At 44.3% G+C, this 18,912-nt stretch overlaps 2 protein-coding genes across 3 annotated transcripts; both read right to left on the reverse strand.

The window, feature by feature from the left end:
• Nucleotides 1-7,306: 7,306 nt before the first annotated feature.
• fetub (fetuin B) lies at nt 7,307-9,817 on the reverse strand. The gene is made up of 7 exons (XM_079471396.1): nt 9,463-9,817; nt 9,008-9,121; nt 8,831-8,918; nt 8,585-8,751; nt 8,381-8,494; nt 8,210-8,296; nt 7,307-8,080 (listed from the first exon to the last, which is right to left on the reverse strand). Exons 1-7 carry the CDS (start codon nt 9,679-9,681, stop codon nt 7,373-7,375), a joined length of 1,497 nt encoding a protein of 498 aa, XP_079327522.1. The 5' UTR covers nt 9,682-9,817; the 3' UTR covers nt 7,307-7,372.
• Nucleotides 9,818-10,695: 878 nt separating this feature from the next.
• ahsg1 (alpha-2-HS-glycoprotein 1) lies at nt 10,696-15,299 on the reverse strand. Of its 2 annotated transcripts, XM_079471398.1 has the most exons (9): nt 15,101-15,299; nt 14,315-14,358; nt 13,968-14,227; nt 13,734-13,841; nt 13,559-13,643; nt 13,147-13,313; nt 12,472-12,582; nt 12,240-12,311; nt 10,696-12,134 (listed from the first exon to the last, which is right to left on the reverse strand). In XM_079471398.1, the coding sequence occupies exons 3-9, from the start codon at nt 14,169-14,171 to the stop codon at nt 11,682-11,684; spliced, it is 1,200 nt and encodes a 399-aa protein (XP_079327524.1). In that variant the 5' UTR covers nt 14,172-14,227; nt 14,315-14,358; nt 15,101-15,299; the 3' UTR covers nt 10,696-11,681. The 2 variants fall into 2 exon arrangements, with proteins under 2 accessions (XP_079327524.1, XP_079327523.1); XM_079471397.1 differs by having other exon boundaries at nt 13,968-15,299.
• Between the last annotated feature and the right edge of the window lie 3,613 nt (nt 15,300-18,912).

Raw genomic sequence — 18,912 nt, forward strand, 5'->3', positions numbered from 1 at the left:
CTCATACTTTTTTGTACGTGTAAGAACTCGAGCTGCCGCATTTTGGACCAGTTGGAGTTTTTGTAATAGGCCTGCAGGGCAACCACCTAATAGTGCATTACAGTAATCTAGTCTTGATGTCATAAAGGCATGTATAAGCTTCTCCGCATCTGATGATGACAGCATATGACGTAATTTAGATATATTTTTAAGATGGAAAAACGCAATCTTACAGGTTTTGGCGACCTGGTTCTCAAATGACAGAGTACTATCGAATATAAAGCCAAGATTCTTAGCTGAAGATGAGGGTTTTATGGAACATCCATCAATAGTTAAGCAGTATTCTTGGTTGTTACGTAGGGCGGTTTTCGGTCCGATAAGTAACACTTCAGTTTTGTCCGAGTTCAGTAATAAAAAATTGCTACTCATCCACTTTTTTATATCGACAATGCATTCCACTATTCGATGGAATTGCTGTGTTTCGTGAGGCTTCGAGGAAATATAAAGTTGCGTATCATCAGCATAGCAGTGAAAGCTTACTCCGTGTCGCTTTATTATATCTCCTAGGGGTAACATGTATAATGCGAAGAGCATAGGCCCTAGTACTGAGCCCTGTGGTACACCGTACTGGACTTGCGATTTGCGTGATACCTCATTGTTTATTTTTACATATTGGAAACGGTCGCATAAATAAGATCTAAGCCATTTCAAAGCTATTTCCTTAATACCGACATAATTTTCAAGTCTATGTAGGAGCATGCTGTGGTCAATGGTGTCGAATGCAGCACTAAGATCTAGCAGCACCAATAAGGAGATACAACCTCGGTCGGACGCCATAAACAGATCATTTGTAACTCTAATCAGAGCAGTCTCTGTACTGTAATGTGCTCTAAATCCAGACTGGAAATCTTCATTAATCTCATTCCTTTGGAGGAAGGAACATATTTGAGTTGAGACTACTTTTTCCAGAACTTTAGATAAGAAAGGTAGATTCGAAATAGGTCTATAGTTAACTAGTTCTCCAGGGTCCAGATGGGGTTTTTTGACAAGGGGCCTTATAACAGCCACCTTATATGCTTTAGGCACATGTCCTAATGTCAGAGATGAGTTAATAATGCTAAGTAGAGGATCTATAATTTCTGGGAGCATCTCTTTCAGAAGATTTGTAGGTATAGGGTCTAGCATGCATGTAGTCGATTTAGATGATCTAATGATTTTCGATAGTTCATCGTGATCTATAGTAGAAAATAAACGTAATTTCTCCTTAGGGGTGCTGTTAGTGTTTCTACAGTAGCAAAAAGCATATGACTGTTGTTGCAGTTAATAGAAATAAGTCTGTATAGCTTTGCCTAATTCGATATTAAAGGCATGCAGGCTGTCTTTATAGATATTATAGTGAACTTCAAGTTTTGTTTTTCGCCAAAAATGTTCAGCATAAGTTTTTTTCAGTTTGGACAGTTATTTTATTTATTTTAGTAAATAATTTCAGAATGGCAGTCAGCAAAGCCCTACTGTCATGACACTGAGACGAGGAAGAAGATTCGGAGACTCAAATGCAGGGCAAACAAGAGATCTTTATTGTCACAAGACAGATAATCCACTCTGGCACCAGCCTGAGACACAACCGCGTAAGCCCGGCGGGGAGGGGTCTCGACCCGTCGGGATTTATGGGAGAACACGAAACCCACTTCGGGAGAACAGGAACGGAGGATCCTAAGAAACCACGGGAGTCCACGGGGAGACGACTCGACCCGACGGCACTCACGGGAGAGCTGCTTGAAGACCCAGACCGGGAGAAGTGTTAGATGCAGAGAAGGCGCACGCCGGGGAGAGCTCCGTCCCACCGGCCAGCCAAACGAGAGACGCGGACCGCCGAGTGGAGAAGAGCCAGCACCGTGCCAAGCACGAAGGTCCAGAGCGCCAACGCTAACTAATGAACAAACAAAAAACTAAACTTGAAAGCAAGCGAACCGAACTACGAGGACTTGGACTAGACTAAGAAAATAAATAACAGGACTGTGACTAAGACTTTTACTATGACAAGAGGAGCCAGGAACGAGAGTATACACATACAACGATCTGACAAAGAACGAGAGGACAAGAGGGACTAAATAGAGGGGAACCAAAAGAAGCTACAGGTGAGAAAGATTAAATGATTACTTGGGGAACGAGTAAAGGGGCATGAGATATTAAATGACTAAGTGGTAAGGTGATAAGGTGATGGAAACCCGGTGCGGGGAAAGCCTGGTGTAGACAAGGGGCGGGGCAATGACGTAGACACCAAACACGTGCGGAGCTGTCAAACAGACTCCGCACGAGTTTGATACAACAACACAGTACAGACAGCCAAGACAAATACTAGAATCACGACAGCACCCCCCCCACCGGCGTCACATGACGCCTAAGGAGGGGGCTCACCTCGCTTCCGGTGGAAATCCACAATGAGTGTCCGGTCCAGGACGTCGCGAGATGGCACCCAACACCTCTCCTCTGCGCCATACCCCTTCCAGTCCACCAAATACTGAAACCCCCGGCCCCGCTGACGAACATCCAACAGTTTCCTGACGGTGTAAGCCGGCGAACCGTCCATGAGCCGTGGGGGAGGAGGGGAGGGGCGCTTACTAGCAGGGTTGAGGGGGGAAATGACAACGGGTTTGACCCTGGAAACATGAAAAACACGGTGAACACGACCAAGATTGGGAGAAAGCTTGAGCCGGACGGCCACCGGGTTAACCTCCTTGGTGATACGGAATGGCCCAATGAACCTGGGAGCCAACTTTCGAGAGGGCACCCGGAGAGGGAGGTCCAACGTGGAGAGCCATACCCGCTGACCACACACATAGGTCAGGGGAGAGGTCCGGTGCTGATCGGCCGCTGTCTTGGTTCTCTGAGAGGTTCGGGCCAGAACCCCTCTGGCCCTCGACCAGGTGCGACGACAGTGGCGAACGAAGGCCAGAGCAGAGGGAACCGCAGCGTTGAGTTCCTGAGAGGGGAACAAAGGCGGTTGATAACCCACAGAACATTCAAAGGGAGACATACCTGAGGAGGTGACCGGAAGGGAATTGTGAGCATATTCAATCCAGGCGAGCTGTTGGCTCCAGATACCGGGGGTCTGAGATGTTAAACAGCGGAGTCTACGTTCGAGATCCTGGTTGGCTCGATCACACTGCCCATTAGTCTGGGGATGAAAACCAGAAGACAGACTCGCAGAGGCCCCGATCTGTCTACAGAATTCCTTCCAAAACCGGGACGTGAACTATCGGATACCACGTTACCGAAAGACGTGGTCCACCATCAGTTGAGAAGTCTCCCGGGCAGAGGGGAGCTTGGGCAAGGGAATGAAATGGGCCGCTTTGGAGAAACGGTCCACCACAGTAAGGATGACGGTGTTGCCGCCAGAGGGAGGAAGACCAGTGACGAAATCCAAGGCGATGTGTGACCACGGGTGGGAGGGGATGGGAAGCGGGCGTAGCAGACCAGCAGGAGGACGATGAGAGGACTTACATTGGGCACAGACGGGGCAAGCCAACACAAACTGTTTAACATCAGAGAACATGGAGGGCCACCAAAACCGCTGACGGACGGAAGCCAGGGTTTCCCGATTACCTGGATGGCCGAACAACTTGGAGGAGTGACCCCACTGCAGGACCTCGGGACGTAGCTTCACCGGAACAAACAACCTTCCCACCGGACACTCTCCCGGTACTTGCACCTCTCGACAGGCCAGCTCCACTCGCCGTTTGAGATCCCAAGTGATCGCTCCGACCACCATCTCCCTGGGGAGAATGGCAGCAGCCGGAGGCTCACCCCCCGGGACCTCGAAGAGACGAGAGAGCGCATCAGGCTTGACGTTCTTAGAACCCGGACGGTAAGAGATGGTGAAGCGAAATCGACCAAAGAAGAGTGCCCAGCGGGCCTGGCGTGATTTAAGTCTCTTGGCTAAACGGATATACTCCAGGTTCTTATGATCCGTCCAGACCAAGAAAGGCTGTGCTGCTCCCTCCAGCCAGTGACGCCACTCACCCAAGGCCAGTCAAACCGCCAAAAGCTCCCTGCTACCTATGTCGTAGTTTCGCTCGGCAGGGCTGAGGCGATGGGAGTAAAAGGCACAAGGATGCACCTTCCCATCCAGACTAGACCGCTGAGACAGAACCGCGCCTATCCCGACATCGGAAGCATCAACCTCGACAATTAACTGGCGTTCAGGTTCTGGAAAACAAAGCACAGGAGCAGAGACAAAACGGGACTTAAGGTTATCAAAGGCTACCTGTGCTAGAGTATTCCACCTGAACGCAACCTTGGTGGAAGTTAATGCAGTGAGCGGAACGGCAATCTGGCCGAAACCCCTGATGAAACGCCTATAAAAATTGGCGAAGCCCAGGAACCGCTGAAGAGCCTTACGAGAGTCGGGAATGGGCCACTCGGCGACGGCTCTGATCTTGGCTGGAAAGGCTTTGCCGGTATGACTCCGCCCATCAAACTGGATGCGGAACGGCAGCACGGAACGGGAAATAGGAGAGGCAAAAGGAATGACGCCCACCCGGACTCTCCGCTCTATGGGTGGGCGTGGTCTTTTAACGGACATCGCATGACTTGATGCCCCGGCTTCCCACAATAGAAGCATAGTCCCCCGAAAAGCCGCTGTTGCTTCTGCATAGACGTCAGGCGAGAACTACCCACTTGCATCGGCTCCTCCACGGAGCTTGTTTCAGCAGACCTGGGACTCGCGCTGACGTCTCGACCACGCCAGGGGGGAGGGGAAAACTGCCGGCGTCGACGGTTGTTGATACGCGCCTCGACGCGAAGACATAGGTTGGTTAGAGCCTCCAAATCCTGAGGGCAGCAATCTCATCCGCGATGACGGGAATTTACCCCGTCCAGGAACCGAGCACGAAGAGCTCCCTCATTCCAGTAGCAAACGGCCGCCAAGGTCTGGAACCTTATGGAGTAGTCCGTAATAGAACTCCGCCCCTGAGACAAATGCGAGAGCTGAGCGGCCGCCTGATCCCCCTGGGCTGAACGGTCAAAAAGCCTTGTCATCTCCGCCCGAAAGGCCACGAAGGAGAGACAACACGAAGCCCGAGCGTCCCACACGGCCGTTCCCCACTCTCTTGCTCGGCCCGTCAGCAGAGCCCTCTGGACTCTTCAGTAGCGTAGCCACGAGGCTGGAGAGAGAAGACGATCGCGCACTGGGAGAGGAAAGGACGGCAGGCATTGGGCTCTCCACCCAAAGTCGGAGGACTGTTGACATGGGGCTCTGTCTCGGCTAGATGTCCCCGTGCCGTGGGATCGGGAGAAGCGCGACTAACCGCGAGTTCTCGGCGTAGTTCCGTGACCAGTGCTGCTAACTCCGTGACTTGACCAGCAAGAACTCCCACATCCTGAGCCGTGACATTTAAGCGTGTGGCTTGCTGTCCGAGAGAAACTCATGCATTTGTCAAGCCTCTACTAAAATAAGAGCAATCTAGACAAAAACTTACTGTCTAACTACAGACCAACAAATCTTCCTTCATAGGCAAGATCATTGAAAAGGTTGTCTTCAATCAGCTGAACAAATTCCTAAACTCAAATGGCAATCTGGACAATTATCAGTCTGGTTTCCATCAGCATCACAGCACAGAAAAAGTAAATGATATTTGATTAAATTCGGATTCAGGCAAGATATCCATACACACACTGCATCATTTGCACTACAGAACTGTGTACTGGTACTGCGATAACTCATCTACTGCACTGTAACTTTAATAACTGCATTGACTCATCTACTGCACTGTAATTGTAATAACTGCATCTATTAACTTTATGAGAAAATGCTTTGTCTTTGAGATTAAAACGCCTTATCAATTTGGGATTTTCATTAGTTGTCAGTTATAATCATCACAATTAAAATAAATAAACATTTAAAATATATCAGTCAGCGTATAATGAATTCATATAATTTACAAGTTTCACTTTTTTAATGGAAATAGTGAAATGCATCAACTTTTTGATGATATTCTAATGATATGACCAGTACCTATGGTTTCCGTAAGCCTGCTATCTAGTGGTAGTTATTATTTTTGCACGTTAGCGCATGGATTTGCAGTTGCGTATGTCCAGGATAAATGGACGGGCGTTGCCTGATACACAAATGCACAACTTCTCATTGGTATGCGCAATATCAATATACATGAACACAAAATAAAACATTGCAATCACAAATCTGCCTCTATTTCAGGGGCGTTTCCTCCGAGGAGGCAAGGGAGGCAGTGTCTCCCCTCCCCCTCGAAAATAATCGAATGAGAATATTATTAACAGTTCAGAAATAAAATAGGACAGCGGATATAACGTATTTAGCTAAATATGAGATAAATCAGCGTGTACAACAGTGTGAAACAGCGACCCCCCTCGAAAGAATTCCAAAGGAAGTCAGCGTTTCTCTTGCCTCCTCTAAGCTCATTGACTTTACATATACCCGCTAAAGCGTGCCGTGAGTTTGAGTGGGGGTATTGAAAAGAATGGAGAAAAGTCACGTGAGAGGAGGCAATGCCTCCAACGGGCTATGATTGGATTAACTCATCAGCGAGATCCCGCCTTCCTGCTCGTCTTCGTCATACGTTTTAAACTGCGGGCGCTAAAATAGATTGAACGTTAATTAAATTGTTTTATTAGTTGTATTAAACAGAGTTTAGGATTCGTGTCGGAGATGGCGGAGGCAGAGGAGTTATCGATTGTTAACAGAATATTACGTGGTTCAGATTTGTTCAAAAACTTTTGCTTGTGATCAGGCTTGCTCAGGATAACAGCAAGGCTAAAGTAAGTCACATCTATTTGATTTGATCTCTTAAATGCTTTGAGTATTTCTGGGACTGCTAATAATTAAATTGATGCATTGAGTTTGAAAGAAAAAACAGCAATGAAAAATATTTTTTTAAATCAATTTTGAATAGGTTTGGGAACATTTGGGAAAATATTGTCGGCTAAATAATAATTAAAAAATGTATCATGCTGTGACATTTTCCACCACTTTACTTGGAAACGAGATCTCTTAAACATTGAACACACAACCAAACAGACTTTTCTTGAATATAGTGCCCAAGAATAAATTCAGTTTTACAGTTTACTATCGAAATCTTGCATGGACAGCAGAAACCCAGATCCAGTCTGCCTACAGATTTCATATCCCATAATCCTGTCATTCAATTTCCAAGTTTCCATAGTAACCTTTCTTTCTCTTTTCTCCAATGATCTCAATGATCTCAGCAGTTTAGAGTTCTTTAGCCTTTTCTTATGACAATGAATAGGATTTAAGATTAAACAGAAAATAACAACAACAACCACAACCACATGACCCAAAAACTGCTTTATTGTACAAAGCTTATATTTACTCAATTTCACAAACATTCAAAGGCCTCTACTCGGTGGTTTTGAAGAGCGGATCCTCGCTGAAAAGCTGCTTGAGGATGACGTTTTCGGTCTTGGACTGTGCTGGACACTCAGGGGACGTTTTGCTTGGAAAGGGGAGAATGGTAGGTTCCCTCTGTCCTGGAATCTGTGGGTCGGGGTGAAAAGGGAGGGTGGATGGTTTCTCGGCTTCAGCGACGGGCTTGTCAGGGAAGGATGGTAGGATCATGGGTTTATCTATAGGAGGCAGGACTTCAATCTTCCCCTCAGGGTTTCTCGCTGCAGTTTTGTTCTTGTGGTCGTGGTGATGATGATGGTGTTCGTGACTGTGGAGGTGTCTGTGCTTGTGCTCGTGATCCAGGACCACCTCATGATCGTGTTCGTGGGTCTCGTTTTGTTTGTGACCATACTGGTGGTGTTGGTGCTCCCACTCGTCCTGGCCATGCTCGTGGGCCTTGTCGTGGTGAGCGTGAACATGATCGTGGTCGTGAGAGTGATCGTGAGCGTGATCGTGGGAGTGAGCGTGAGAGTGATCGTGGGAGTGTGCGTGTCCGTGGCCCTTGCCCTGCTTATGTGTGTGGTGGTGGTGACCTGAACCGTGTTTATGGGGCTTTGTGTGGTCATGGGCGTGGTCACGTCCAGCAGACGAGCCAGTGCTGCTGTGGCTGTGGTCAACTTCACCTCCAATCAAGTGTTTCTTCTTCTCCTCAGAAGATGCCTAACAACAACACATGTAAAAAAATGTGAATGAAATCCAAAAAGACCTGCTGTGTTAGGGAAAAGTGTTGACTGGTCATTTTGATTAAGATCAAACTATGTAAAAGTATGTTACTGACGGAAATCTTACCTCAGGCTCAAAGATTTCACACTCGACATTGAAATGTTCCTGGTCGGGCCTCATCACAGAGTGGGAAGCTTTGCAGAATCCTTTGTGCTAGGAAAATGAAAGATGTGAAAGATGTGAATATATATTGTAAGTGCTCAACACAACACGTGATAAGTGTATCTTGTGACTTACCGCAAACTCGCATGCCATGAGCTCACATTTAGAGATGTCATCAATACTGGTTTTGTTAGAGCATACTGTCTCCTGAATGGTGAACTCCACATGATGGAATCTTCCAAAACCATACTAGAAACAAATGCACAATCCATACATGATAAACATCTCCGGACCTCTTTATTCTTTTTTCTTCTTTAAATGATTCGCTTGCTCACTTACCTGAGCGGAAGCTTGTGTAACATTGAGAGGAACAAAGTAGTTAGCCAGACTGCTGTCTTTATTGTATTTCTCCATGGCCATCTTCAGAGTCTTCACGATCTCTTCATGATCCTCAGGTAGTTGTGTAGGGCAGTCTGGGCACCGTTCTCTGACTTTGGAAGAGGGCACTGCCAAAGAAGAGTCATTTTAATCGACTTGCTTTTTCTCAGAGCATGATAATGAACTCCAGATGTGCCTCATGTTTACCTGGCCTCACGACACAGCTGTATTTGTAAAGACGGCTCACCCTCTGAACTCTGTTCATGTAAATAACTGCCTTACACTGACCATACCGCTGTGGGGTTAAAGAAAAGGTTTTTACCAGTCTGATCAATTTACACATGAAGTTGCATTTTATTGTTTTTTTTTTTGGCTAAGACATACTGGGTATTGTTCAGGGCCCCGGGTTTCACACTCTTTCCAGTTCTTCTTGCTGAGGACATGACAGTTGGTCTCCAAGACATCAAGAGTTAAATAAAAAACGACCCCTGTCTCACCCTGAGGAAAAGAGAGAGATTTGATAGTTGGTCATTTAAAAACTGAATAAATTATTTAAAAAAGCATTATTTAGAACCAAGTATGTTTGATGAATCAAGTATGAGATATGACTATATATAAGATCATGTTGAAATTCTAAAAAGATTAAGGACAGCAATAGATTAGTTGATACTGCAGCTGTTCATGTGGTCACATTGGTTTTTTACTGTAATTTGTTACAGAATAAGGACAACAATTTTGAACAGTATCACATTCCTTTAAGGAAAAGAGACCTTAATATTAAATACTTCCAATATTTACTCAAATGATTAACACGAGAACAACAATATAAAAAGACTCACATGCTTCATGTAGTGAACATTACTGAGACGATCCATACTGAATATGTAACCTTCTGTGCGGTCTAGATTGATCTGGTTCAAGGCTTCTGCCGCAGATCCATTAGCTGCAGCGTCCTGACAGGATCCAGGGGTCAAAGAGTCCACTGGTGCCCCACGGACACACAGGGCGACCATCATCAATATCACGCACTGCTTCATGGTGGAGCAGTGCTCATTCATCCAAACACATCAACCAAGTCTAAAGGATGCATGCAAGCTTATATACACATCCAACAGCCCCTGCCCAGGTCAGTACACAGAGCTATCTCTCCTTGATGTCCCGATTCACTTTGAATCAAAAACATAGCTTCACTCCACCCACTCTTATCACTGGCCTCTAACATGACCGATGATCAAATTATCGATCAACACGACCTGTTGCAACATGCTGTAAACCTTTTCTGAGAAAACGCTGAGTTGTTTTTGTGTCTCACCCACTATTCAACCTTGTATAATGAAAGAAATACTATAATATTACCTCTGATAAAGAATAACAGACGTTTAAACGATTTCCTTATTAAAGAACCTCTTCTTACAAAGGAGAGATTCATTTTTTCTATCATTTTCAAGATGGAAATGTCATAGTTTTCTAAATTAAACCCACAAAACTGAATCTGTTTTACCTGCAAGTATAAACATTCCAATATAAGCAGTAGCTTATGGTTTTAACTTTAACTTGTTGGATGTTTGATTTTAAAGAACATTTAACAAGAACCCAAGGTTGTCCAAACCGCTGTATAAAAGCAAACAAAGCCAGTAAACATATGACACACATAAAAAATGCAATGAAGTATCACACAAGAGTTTAGATTTACAAACAGACAGAGATGATTGTATTTTATTAGATCTTGGGGTTTAGGATTGTTATGTTTTCTGATCAAAAGCTTGAGATAAACATGATTAATCTGGTTTTGCTATCACTGTTTAACTATCACAAGAATTTGAGGTGTTTATTGGCTTCTATTTGAGGCTCTTATCGAGAAGATAATGCAATATAAATCTTCATTGGTTCTTCAGCATCGTGATTCGTTTTTTGCTTTTTTAAGCTGAAGATTATGTCATGCTTTAGTCTTTGCCCTATAACTTCCCATGCACGTGTACAGCACATTCTAATTGATTCAAGGGGTCATGACATAATTTTTTGAGCATCACTTACAACGTTAGTTTGATCAAATCCGCATCACACGTTTGCATACCGTTTTGCACTATTTGCCTGAGTTTTTGTGTTTATTAATATAACCTTAAAATATAACATTGTGCTTCATTTATGTATTATTAAATATAGGAATTTATAGTGCGACTTGACATACTGTTCATTAACCTGGAAGATCACACTAAAACAGAGAAGTGAAGAATTTGTTTCAAATAAAGAAATGTCAATGCTCATTTTAAAGAGTGGATTCTTCATAAAGATGTAAAAAAACACAGAGAAGCAGAAGAACACACAGCAGTTGTATTTTGTAATATTTGTAAGGGCTTTCTCCTTATCACCTCACCTTGACTGGCTGTAGATTTACAGATAGGTTTGATCAAGTTGTTTGATCAATGATTGGCATTATTGATGTGTAAACATCAGTTCATGTGTCCAGGACCGTAAATGTGTTTCCGTGGTAAACCCAAGTTTTAAGCTCTAAAAAGGACATAAAACGGTCAGTTCTTGTCCTTCTGATTGGTTGACCCGAGTTCTAAACCGTTATAAAATACCACCATTTATAACTGCCGACTGCATTACATAGACAAAATATCACTGTATTTACTTTATTTCATGAAACCTTGCAACGCATATGCAATAAGCGTTTTATAAAAGCATGTAGGGGCTTATTGCCTTAGTACAGAATGGGCCAATGAAAGAATAACAATGAATGCCTCACATTAGGGTCTCTTTGTACTGTACAGTAGAGTGTAAGTATATTCGTCCATTTTTGTTCGTTTTTTATACATCTTCAACATCTGAAAAAAACTTTCACACAAAAGTCTTTGTAGTGGAAAAATATAATTATTTTGCAGCACCTTATAGGTGACTATTGTAAACTATTCAATCAGAATGTTCAATGAAGAATATTTTATTGTGCATGACCCTAAATGTTTTAACACTTCTAAATATCTCTGTAAAACTCTCTTTTTTTGCATTCTAGTTTTGCATCCAACCATGGAAACACAGCCCTAATCAGTGGATTTATTTACTGAGGAGGTGGAGGTGCAAAGTCTGGAGGTCCTCTGCAGGGACGTGGTGGAGGGAAAGGACAGATTGGGTAAATAGATGGGGGGATTTTTACAAAGCCATGACAGGGGAATTCATGGTGGCCCTCAGACCTGGATTCTGGGACCACTGAAGGGCCTTTTGAACAGTGGGTTATGTCTTTGTCAGCGTGATGTGAATGTTCTGATCGGCCTCTGTGATCAGGTGTTTTCTCCTTATGGCCATTGCCTGCGTGTTCAGGTCGGACCCTGTGATCAGGTCTTTTCTCCTTATGGCCATGGCCTGCGTGTTCAGGTCGGACCCTGTGATCAGGTGTTTTGTCCTTATGGCCATGCCCTACGTGTTCTGGCCGATGATGGTGGTGAGGTGGGGGACCATGGGATTTGCAGTCTCTTCTTGAATGTCCATGATGGTACATGTGTTGAGTTGAGTTCTGGAAACATATAGAGCAATGGCACAACTAATCAAAACAGGAGAACATAACCAAGTCTAGGCCAGTATTAGTGTGTGTGTGTGTGTGTGTGTGTGAAATACGTACATGAGCTTCAAAAACTTCACATTCCACTATTGGTTCCAAATTTGGAACCTTACTGGATTTACAGAACCCATACTGTTGGAATAAGAAGCACAGAGATATTTTACAAGGAGATAATGACTGTAAATCTCGACCCTCCTTTGCCCACTGTATATGACAATATTAAATTAATAAAGAACTCATTGATGATTTATTATTAGTGGACAAAATACAGTAAGAATTTCCTGTCACTTACAGCCTGATCCACACATAAAGCCTTGCACGCTTCAGGGGATGCTGGCTTGTTTGGACAGTTTGTCTCCACAATGGCAAATTCAGCAAAAAAGCTTTGACCTGAAAGCATCCACTAGAAGAAAAAGATAGATGAGTGATGAATGTACATTGATGTGTTCTTATTCTTTAAAAAAAGTTCAATGAAAAAGTTGGTATGAAGAACAGAAATACAGAAAACATGGCCAGTGGACTTGGTCCAGTTGTACCAGTACAATTTTTCTACTATTTTCATTTTTTTATGATTTGGTTGATTACTTATAAGTATATATCCATTTTTCTTGCCTTAAATTAGCCCCAACTCTGATGCAACAAACCGTGACAGTGATTCAAGGGAAAGTGATCTGCTTTAAGTTCAACACGTCTTTTCCTGAAGACTTTGATTAGCTTGTTCATGTCTGCTTTATCAGGGTTGGGGCTAAGCTCGGCAGGAAAATGGATCTCGTGGCCCAGAGTTGAGAACCAGTGTTCTATATCATTTCTTTACTTTACATAGATATCTGATTCTGTGCCCACTGAGTGAAAACGCTTGGAATCCTAACTCATGTTATGAATTGAGATCTGATGCATTTTACCAAGAAGCAACGACTGTCAATCAGCAAATGTTACTAGAGGTTTTTGCATTCATGTGCTTACACACCTGCGTTCTGATTCTTCCTACTTCCACAAGTTTAAAATAAGACGTTTGGTTAGATTCTTTGTTGAATTTCCGCAGGGCAGTTTTTACAGTTTCCAGACCCTGAGGGTCATGCAGGGGCAGGAGAGCAGGGCAGTCTGGACATTGTCGCACCAGCAATTCACGAGATGCTGGAGAAAAACTGCATTATGAGCGTCAATGGAATCTAAATAATTGACTGGGTCAAAATAATGGTCCAATTGTATTCTGATATTAAACTGATTTTGTGTAGCTATTGTTTTGTTATGGCACATAAACATAAAGTGACTTTGACCTCATTTGACATGAGGGTTTTGAAAGCTAAACTATAGATTTGAGCAGAGGTTAAGTGGTAATGCAAGTAGAAACAATCATTGATTTGTTGGTGTTATAGTACCTGGTTCAGTGTCACAAATGTAGGATTTCACAGCTGCTTTTCCCTCCACACTATAGATGGTCACATTACATTTGGCTGTCACGCTCTATGTGGAGAATGTAGCAGTGGTAAATGAATAAATGCAACAATAAAGACTGAATATCTGAAATAACATCATGTGTGACGTTCCGCTTACCGTCTCACTCTCTGATCTAATGTTACATTGATCTAAGGGTTTGGGGTTCACAATATGACATTCAGTTTCCTTTAAAGTCATTTTGAGGACCACCTCACAAGCATCAGCCTGAGAGAAACATAACAGCATGTGCACAACATTTGTTTTTCTTGTTTAATTTGGGTTGTTTAAGACATTTTGAGTGTCTCATTCAATAACTTGAAGTAGATATGAAAGCAAACATGGACAACTGACCTTCCCTTCTGCTAAGCGACTGTCCAAGGAGACAAACTTGAACTTGTACCCATGGCGATGATGTTTGTTAATGAACTGCTCGGCTACACATGTAGCATTGTTGTCTTGATCTTCTTGACACTTATATTCCACTTCACTTACTGGCGGGATGCTGATGGCGTACAGGGCCGAGATCATAGCCGCTACTATCACCAGCTCTCTCATACTGCATACGGCCAGTAAATCTTCAACTAAAAAACAGACCTCCTCTCCCACCCAGACTTTTATACAAGGGTTGAACAAACAATATAGTGCCAATGTAAATGAAACCTGGCTGGGGGGATGAATATTAAAGATATTTACTGTACCTGATGTTGTGTCAGTGATCTTAATTGTTACCTCAGTGTTACACCTCATAACACAAAGCAGAAGAACACCAGACATTTCTGAATAAACTTTTATTCAGTATGAGCGTGTATACAATGAGAAAACATTAATTCTGCTAATTGTTAAATTACCACAGAAAACAATTTTGCCTGATTACAGCTTTCAAAGAAAATGAAATGCATGTTGAAATAAAGTTTTATTTATGAATGATCGAAATTACAAGAAGGGTTGTTAGGCTTCATGGAAAATCAACTGTGAGAGTGTTTAAAGTGAATGGTCAGCACTGAAAGATAAAAAAATCAATATGAATGAAGGTAACATTTCCCCCTAACAGAACTTGCATCATTTAGAAGGCAAATTGACTAAAGTTTAGTAAACAAAAGCTGATGATACTTTGCCCGTGTTGGAGTAAACATAGAAAAAAAATGACAAATCCATCAAACGAGTTCATCATTCTCTCTTTCGCTTCCTAAAGTCCAGATTTCCACACTGTTATACTGAAGCAAAGAAAACAAATAGACAAGACATGTCTTTCTGTCTTATAATTTATGATTTAATTTCATAACATTTAATGATGTATTTATGCAGTTTAAAAATTTATAACATGATTCAAATTTAGTTTGAATGAAAAGTTAAGGCTCTCTGCATTACATTAATGTACATAATTTTTTTTCCAGTTACTGCCTATAGATGGCACATATACATAATTCATAGATGAATCCCTAGCCCAAAATACATGTTAATCAAAATAGGCTAATACAACTTACCTGCTTAAATACTCCACCGCTTAAACAGAGCATAAGCCTGTATTTCATCAATAATTGTGTTAAATTTGCATGGCAACACTAGATATAGTAACCCTAGCAAAAAAGCAATACATTTAAAATACATTTCATTACATTAGTACAGTTTGTATCTCCACTCTCTAATGCAGACCTATGTTCCTGCCAGATCACTACGGTCTGCAAAGGAACAACGACTAGTGGTACCATCCCAAAAAGGAAAAAAGTCACTCTCCCGTACCTTCTCTGGATCTGTTCCACATTGGTGGAATGATCTACCTGCTGCTACAAGATCAGCAGACTCTGTTGCCATCTTTAAAAAACGCCTAAAAACGCATCTCTTCCGTCAACACGTCGCTGATTGATTTTTCCTAATTTTCTTCCCTTTCCTTCTTTCCAAAAAAAAAAAAAAAACACTTACTAACCTCACTTTTCTTAACTTTTTATACTGTGCTAGGCTTTAATGGACTAGTTTGATGCACTTATGTATTTTGTTGCTTATGTTGTTATAATTGCTTCCAATGTTTCCTCATCTGTAAGTCGCTTTGGATAAAAGCGTCTGCTGTATGTAAATGATGCTAATTACCTGTTCCGGTTCTTGTCTGCATCGCTGCCGGTGGTTTGTTTGTATCACTGCACTTGCACTTTGCTTTAATATTACTGTATTTTATTATCGTTACTTATCACTGTCGTTGCTTACTTATCCTGATATCTCAATAACCCTTTCCTGGTTATTTACTTGAAGATCTCAAACCAAAATTGATAGTTAAATCAACGCTATTAGCATAGCATCAGCTTAAAATAGAGACAGTGTCTTTCCCCCGGATTAGAAAACATAAAATAATGCGTAAACCTCTCAAAGGTAATTTAATTACATTTATACTACTTTTAATTAGTCTGTCCCCCAAGATTATTATTATAAACATGAGCCTTGTCTATAAGGCAGAGGGGGAGGTGTTGCTGCACTTTACCATAACTCTTTTAGCATTTCCCAGAAGTCTAACTTTAAATATAATTCTTTTAAAGTCTTTACCATCATACATTTCCCCATTCTATCTTTGTACAGAGTCTGACTTATTTTAAAAATATAATCTTTCTTTAAAAAGCAACCCCCACTCCTATATTTGCCATCTCCATTGTTGTAAAAAAACTCCTTCACATCTCTATATAAAATCATTCATAATTTGAGATACGGGGAAAACTCCGAAACTTTCCAATTTCTCTAAAATATTATTATCGTCCAGGTAAACTGACAAATGCATGAAGGAAACAAAATACTCTTTATTTTGCAGTTTTCTTAATTCATATGTATTCCGTCTGATCATGACTTCAGAAACGCACAAGTCCTTCATTTTCCAATGTCAGTTCATATTCTTTGTTTTGCCTATATCCATCCATCCATCCATCCATCCATCCATCCATTTTCTACCGCTTATCCAGGGGCCGGGTCGCGGGGGCAGCAGTCTAAGCAGAGATGCCCAGACATCCCTCACCCTAGACACTTCCTCCAGCTCTTCCGGGGGGACACCGAGGCGTTCCCAGGCCAGCCGGGAGACATAGTCCCACCAGCGTGTCCTAGGTCTTCCCCGGGGTCTCCTCCCGGTCGGACGGGCCCGGAGCACCTTCCGGGGAAGGCGTCCAGTAGGCATCCGTAACAGATGCCCAAGCCACCTCAGCTGACCCCTCTCGATGTGGAGGAGCAGCGGCTCTACTCCGAGCTCCTCCCGGGTGACCGAGCTTCTCACCCTATCTCTGAGGGATCGCCCAGCCACCCTGCGGAGGAAGCTCATTTCAGCCGCCTGTATCCGGGATCTTGTCCTTTCGGTCATGACCCAAAGCTCATGACCATAGGTGAGAGTAGGAACGTAGATTGACCGGTAAATTGAGAGCTTCGCCTTGCGGCTCAGCTCTTTCTTCACCACGACGGACCGGTACATCGACCGCATTACTGCAGAAGCTGCACCGATCCGTCTGTCAATCTCCCGTTCCATCCTTCCCTCACTCGTGAACAAGACCCCTAGATACTTAAACTCCTCCACTTGAGGAAGGAACTCTCCACCAACCTGAAGTGGGCAAGCCACCCTTTTCCGACTGAGGACCATGGCCTCGGATTTGGAGGTACTGATTTTCATTCCAGCCGCTTCACACTCTGCTGTAAACCGTCCCAGTGCATGCTGAAGGTCCTGGTTTGAAGGGGCCAACATGACAACATCATCCGCAAATAGCAGAGACGGGATCGTGTCGTCCCCAAACCTGACACCCTCCGGCCCCTGGCTGCGCCTAGAAATTCTGTCCATAAAAATTACGAACAGAACCGGTGACAAAGGGCAGCCCTGCCGGAGTCCGACATGCACTGGGAACAAGTCCGACTTACTGCCGGCAATGCGAACCAAGCTCCTGCTCCGGCCGTACAGGGACCTGACAGCCCTTAGCAAAGGACCACAGACCCCATACTCCCGAAGCACCCTCCACAGGATGCCACGAGGGACACAGTCGAATGCCTTCTCCAAATCCACAAAACACATGTGGATTGGTTGAGCAAACTCCCATGAACCCTCCAGCACCCTGTAGAGGGTGTAGAGCTGGTCCAGCGTTCCACGGCCTGGACGAAAACCACACTGTTCCTCCTGAATCCGAGGTTCTACTATCGGCCGTATTCTCCTCTCCAGTACCCTGGCATAGACTTTCCCGGGAAGGCTGAGAAGTGTGATCCCCCTGTAGTTGGAACACACCCTCCGGTCCCCCTTCTTAAAAAGAGGGACCACCACCCCGGTCTGCCATCCCAGAGGCACTGTCCCCGACCGCCACGCGATGCTGCAGAGGCGTGTCAGCCAAGACAGCCCCACAACATCCAGAGACTTGAGGTACTCAGGGCGAATCTCATCCACCCCCGGTGCTTGCCACTGAGGAGTTTCTTGACTACCTGAGTGACTTCGGCTTGGGTGATGGACGAGTCCACCTCTGAGCCCTCAGCTTCTGCTTCCTCAATGGAGGACGTGACGGTGGGATTGAGGAGATCCTCGAAGTACTCCTTCCACCGTCCGACGACATCCCCAGTTGAGGTCAACAGCCTCCCACCTCCACTGTAAACAGCATTGGTAGGGCACTGTTTCCCTCTCCTGAGGCGCCGGACGGTTTGCCAGAATCTCTTCGAGGCCAGTCGATAGTCCTTCTCCATGGCCTCACCAAACTCCTCCCAGGCCCGAGTTTTTGCCTCCACAACCACTCGGGCAGCAGTCCGCTTGGCCTGCCGGTACCTGTCAGCTGCCTCAGGAGTCCCACAAGCCAACCAGGCCCGATAAGACTCCTTCTTCAGCTTGACGGTTTCCCTTACTTCCGGTGTCCACCACCAGGTTCGGGGATTCCCGCCTCGACAGGCACCGGAGACTTTACAGCCACAGCTCAGAGTGGCTGCTTCGACAATGGAGGCGGAGAACATGGTCCACTCGGACTCAATGTCTCCAGCCTCCCTCGGGATCTGGTTGAAGCTCTGCTGGAGGTGGGAGTTAAAGATCTCTCTGACAGGAGACTCGGCCAGGCGTTCCCAGCAGACCCTTACAATACGTTTGGGTCTGCCGAGTCTGTCCAGCTTCCTCTCCTGCCATCGGATCCAACTCACCACCAGGTGGTGATCAGTTGACAGCTCCGCCCCTCTCTTAACCCGAGTGTCCAAAACATATGGTCGCAGGTCAGATGAAACGACCACAAAGTCGATCATCGACCTGCGGCCTAGGGTGTCCTGGTGCCATGTGCACTGATGGACACCCTTATGCTTGAACATGGTGTTCGTTATAGAC

This window comes from Barbatula barbatula, assembly GCF_947034865.1.
Source record: "Barbatula barbatula genome assembly, chromosome: 13".
NCBI lineage: Eukaryota > Metazoa > Chordata > Actinopteri > Cypriniformes > Nemacheilidae > Barbatula > Barbatula barbatula.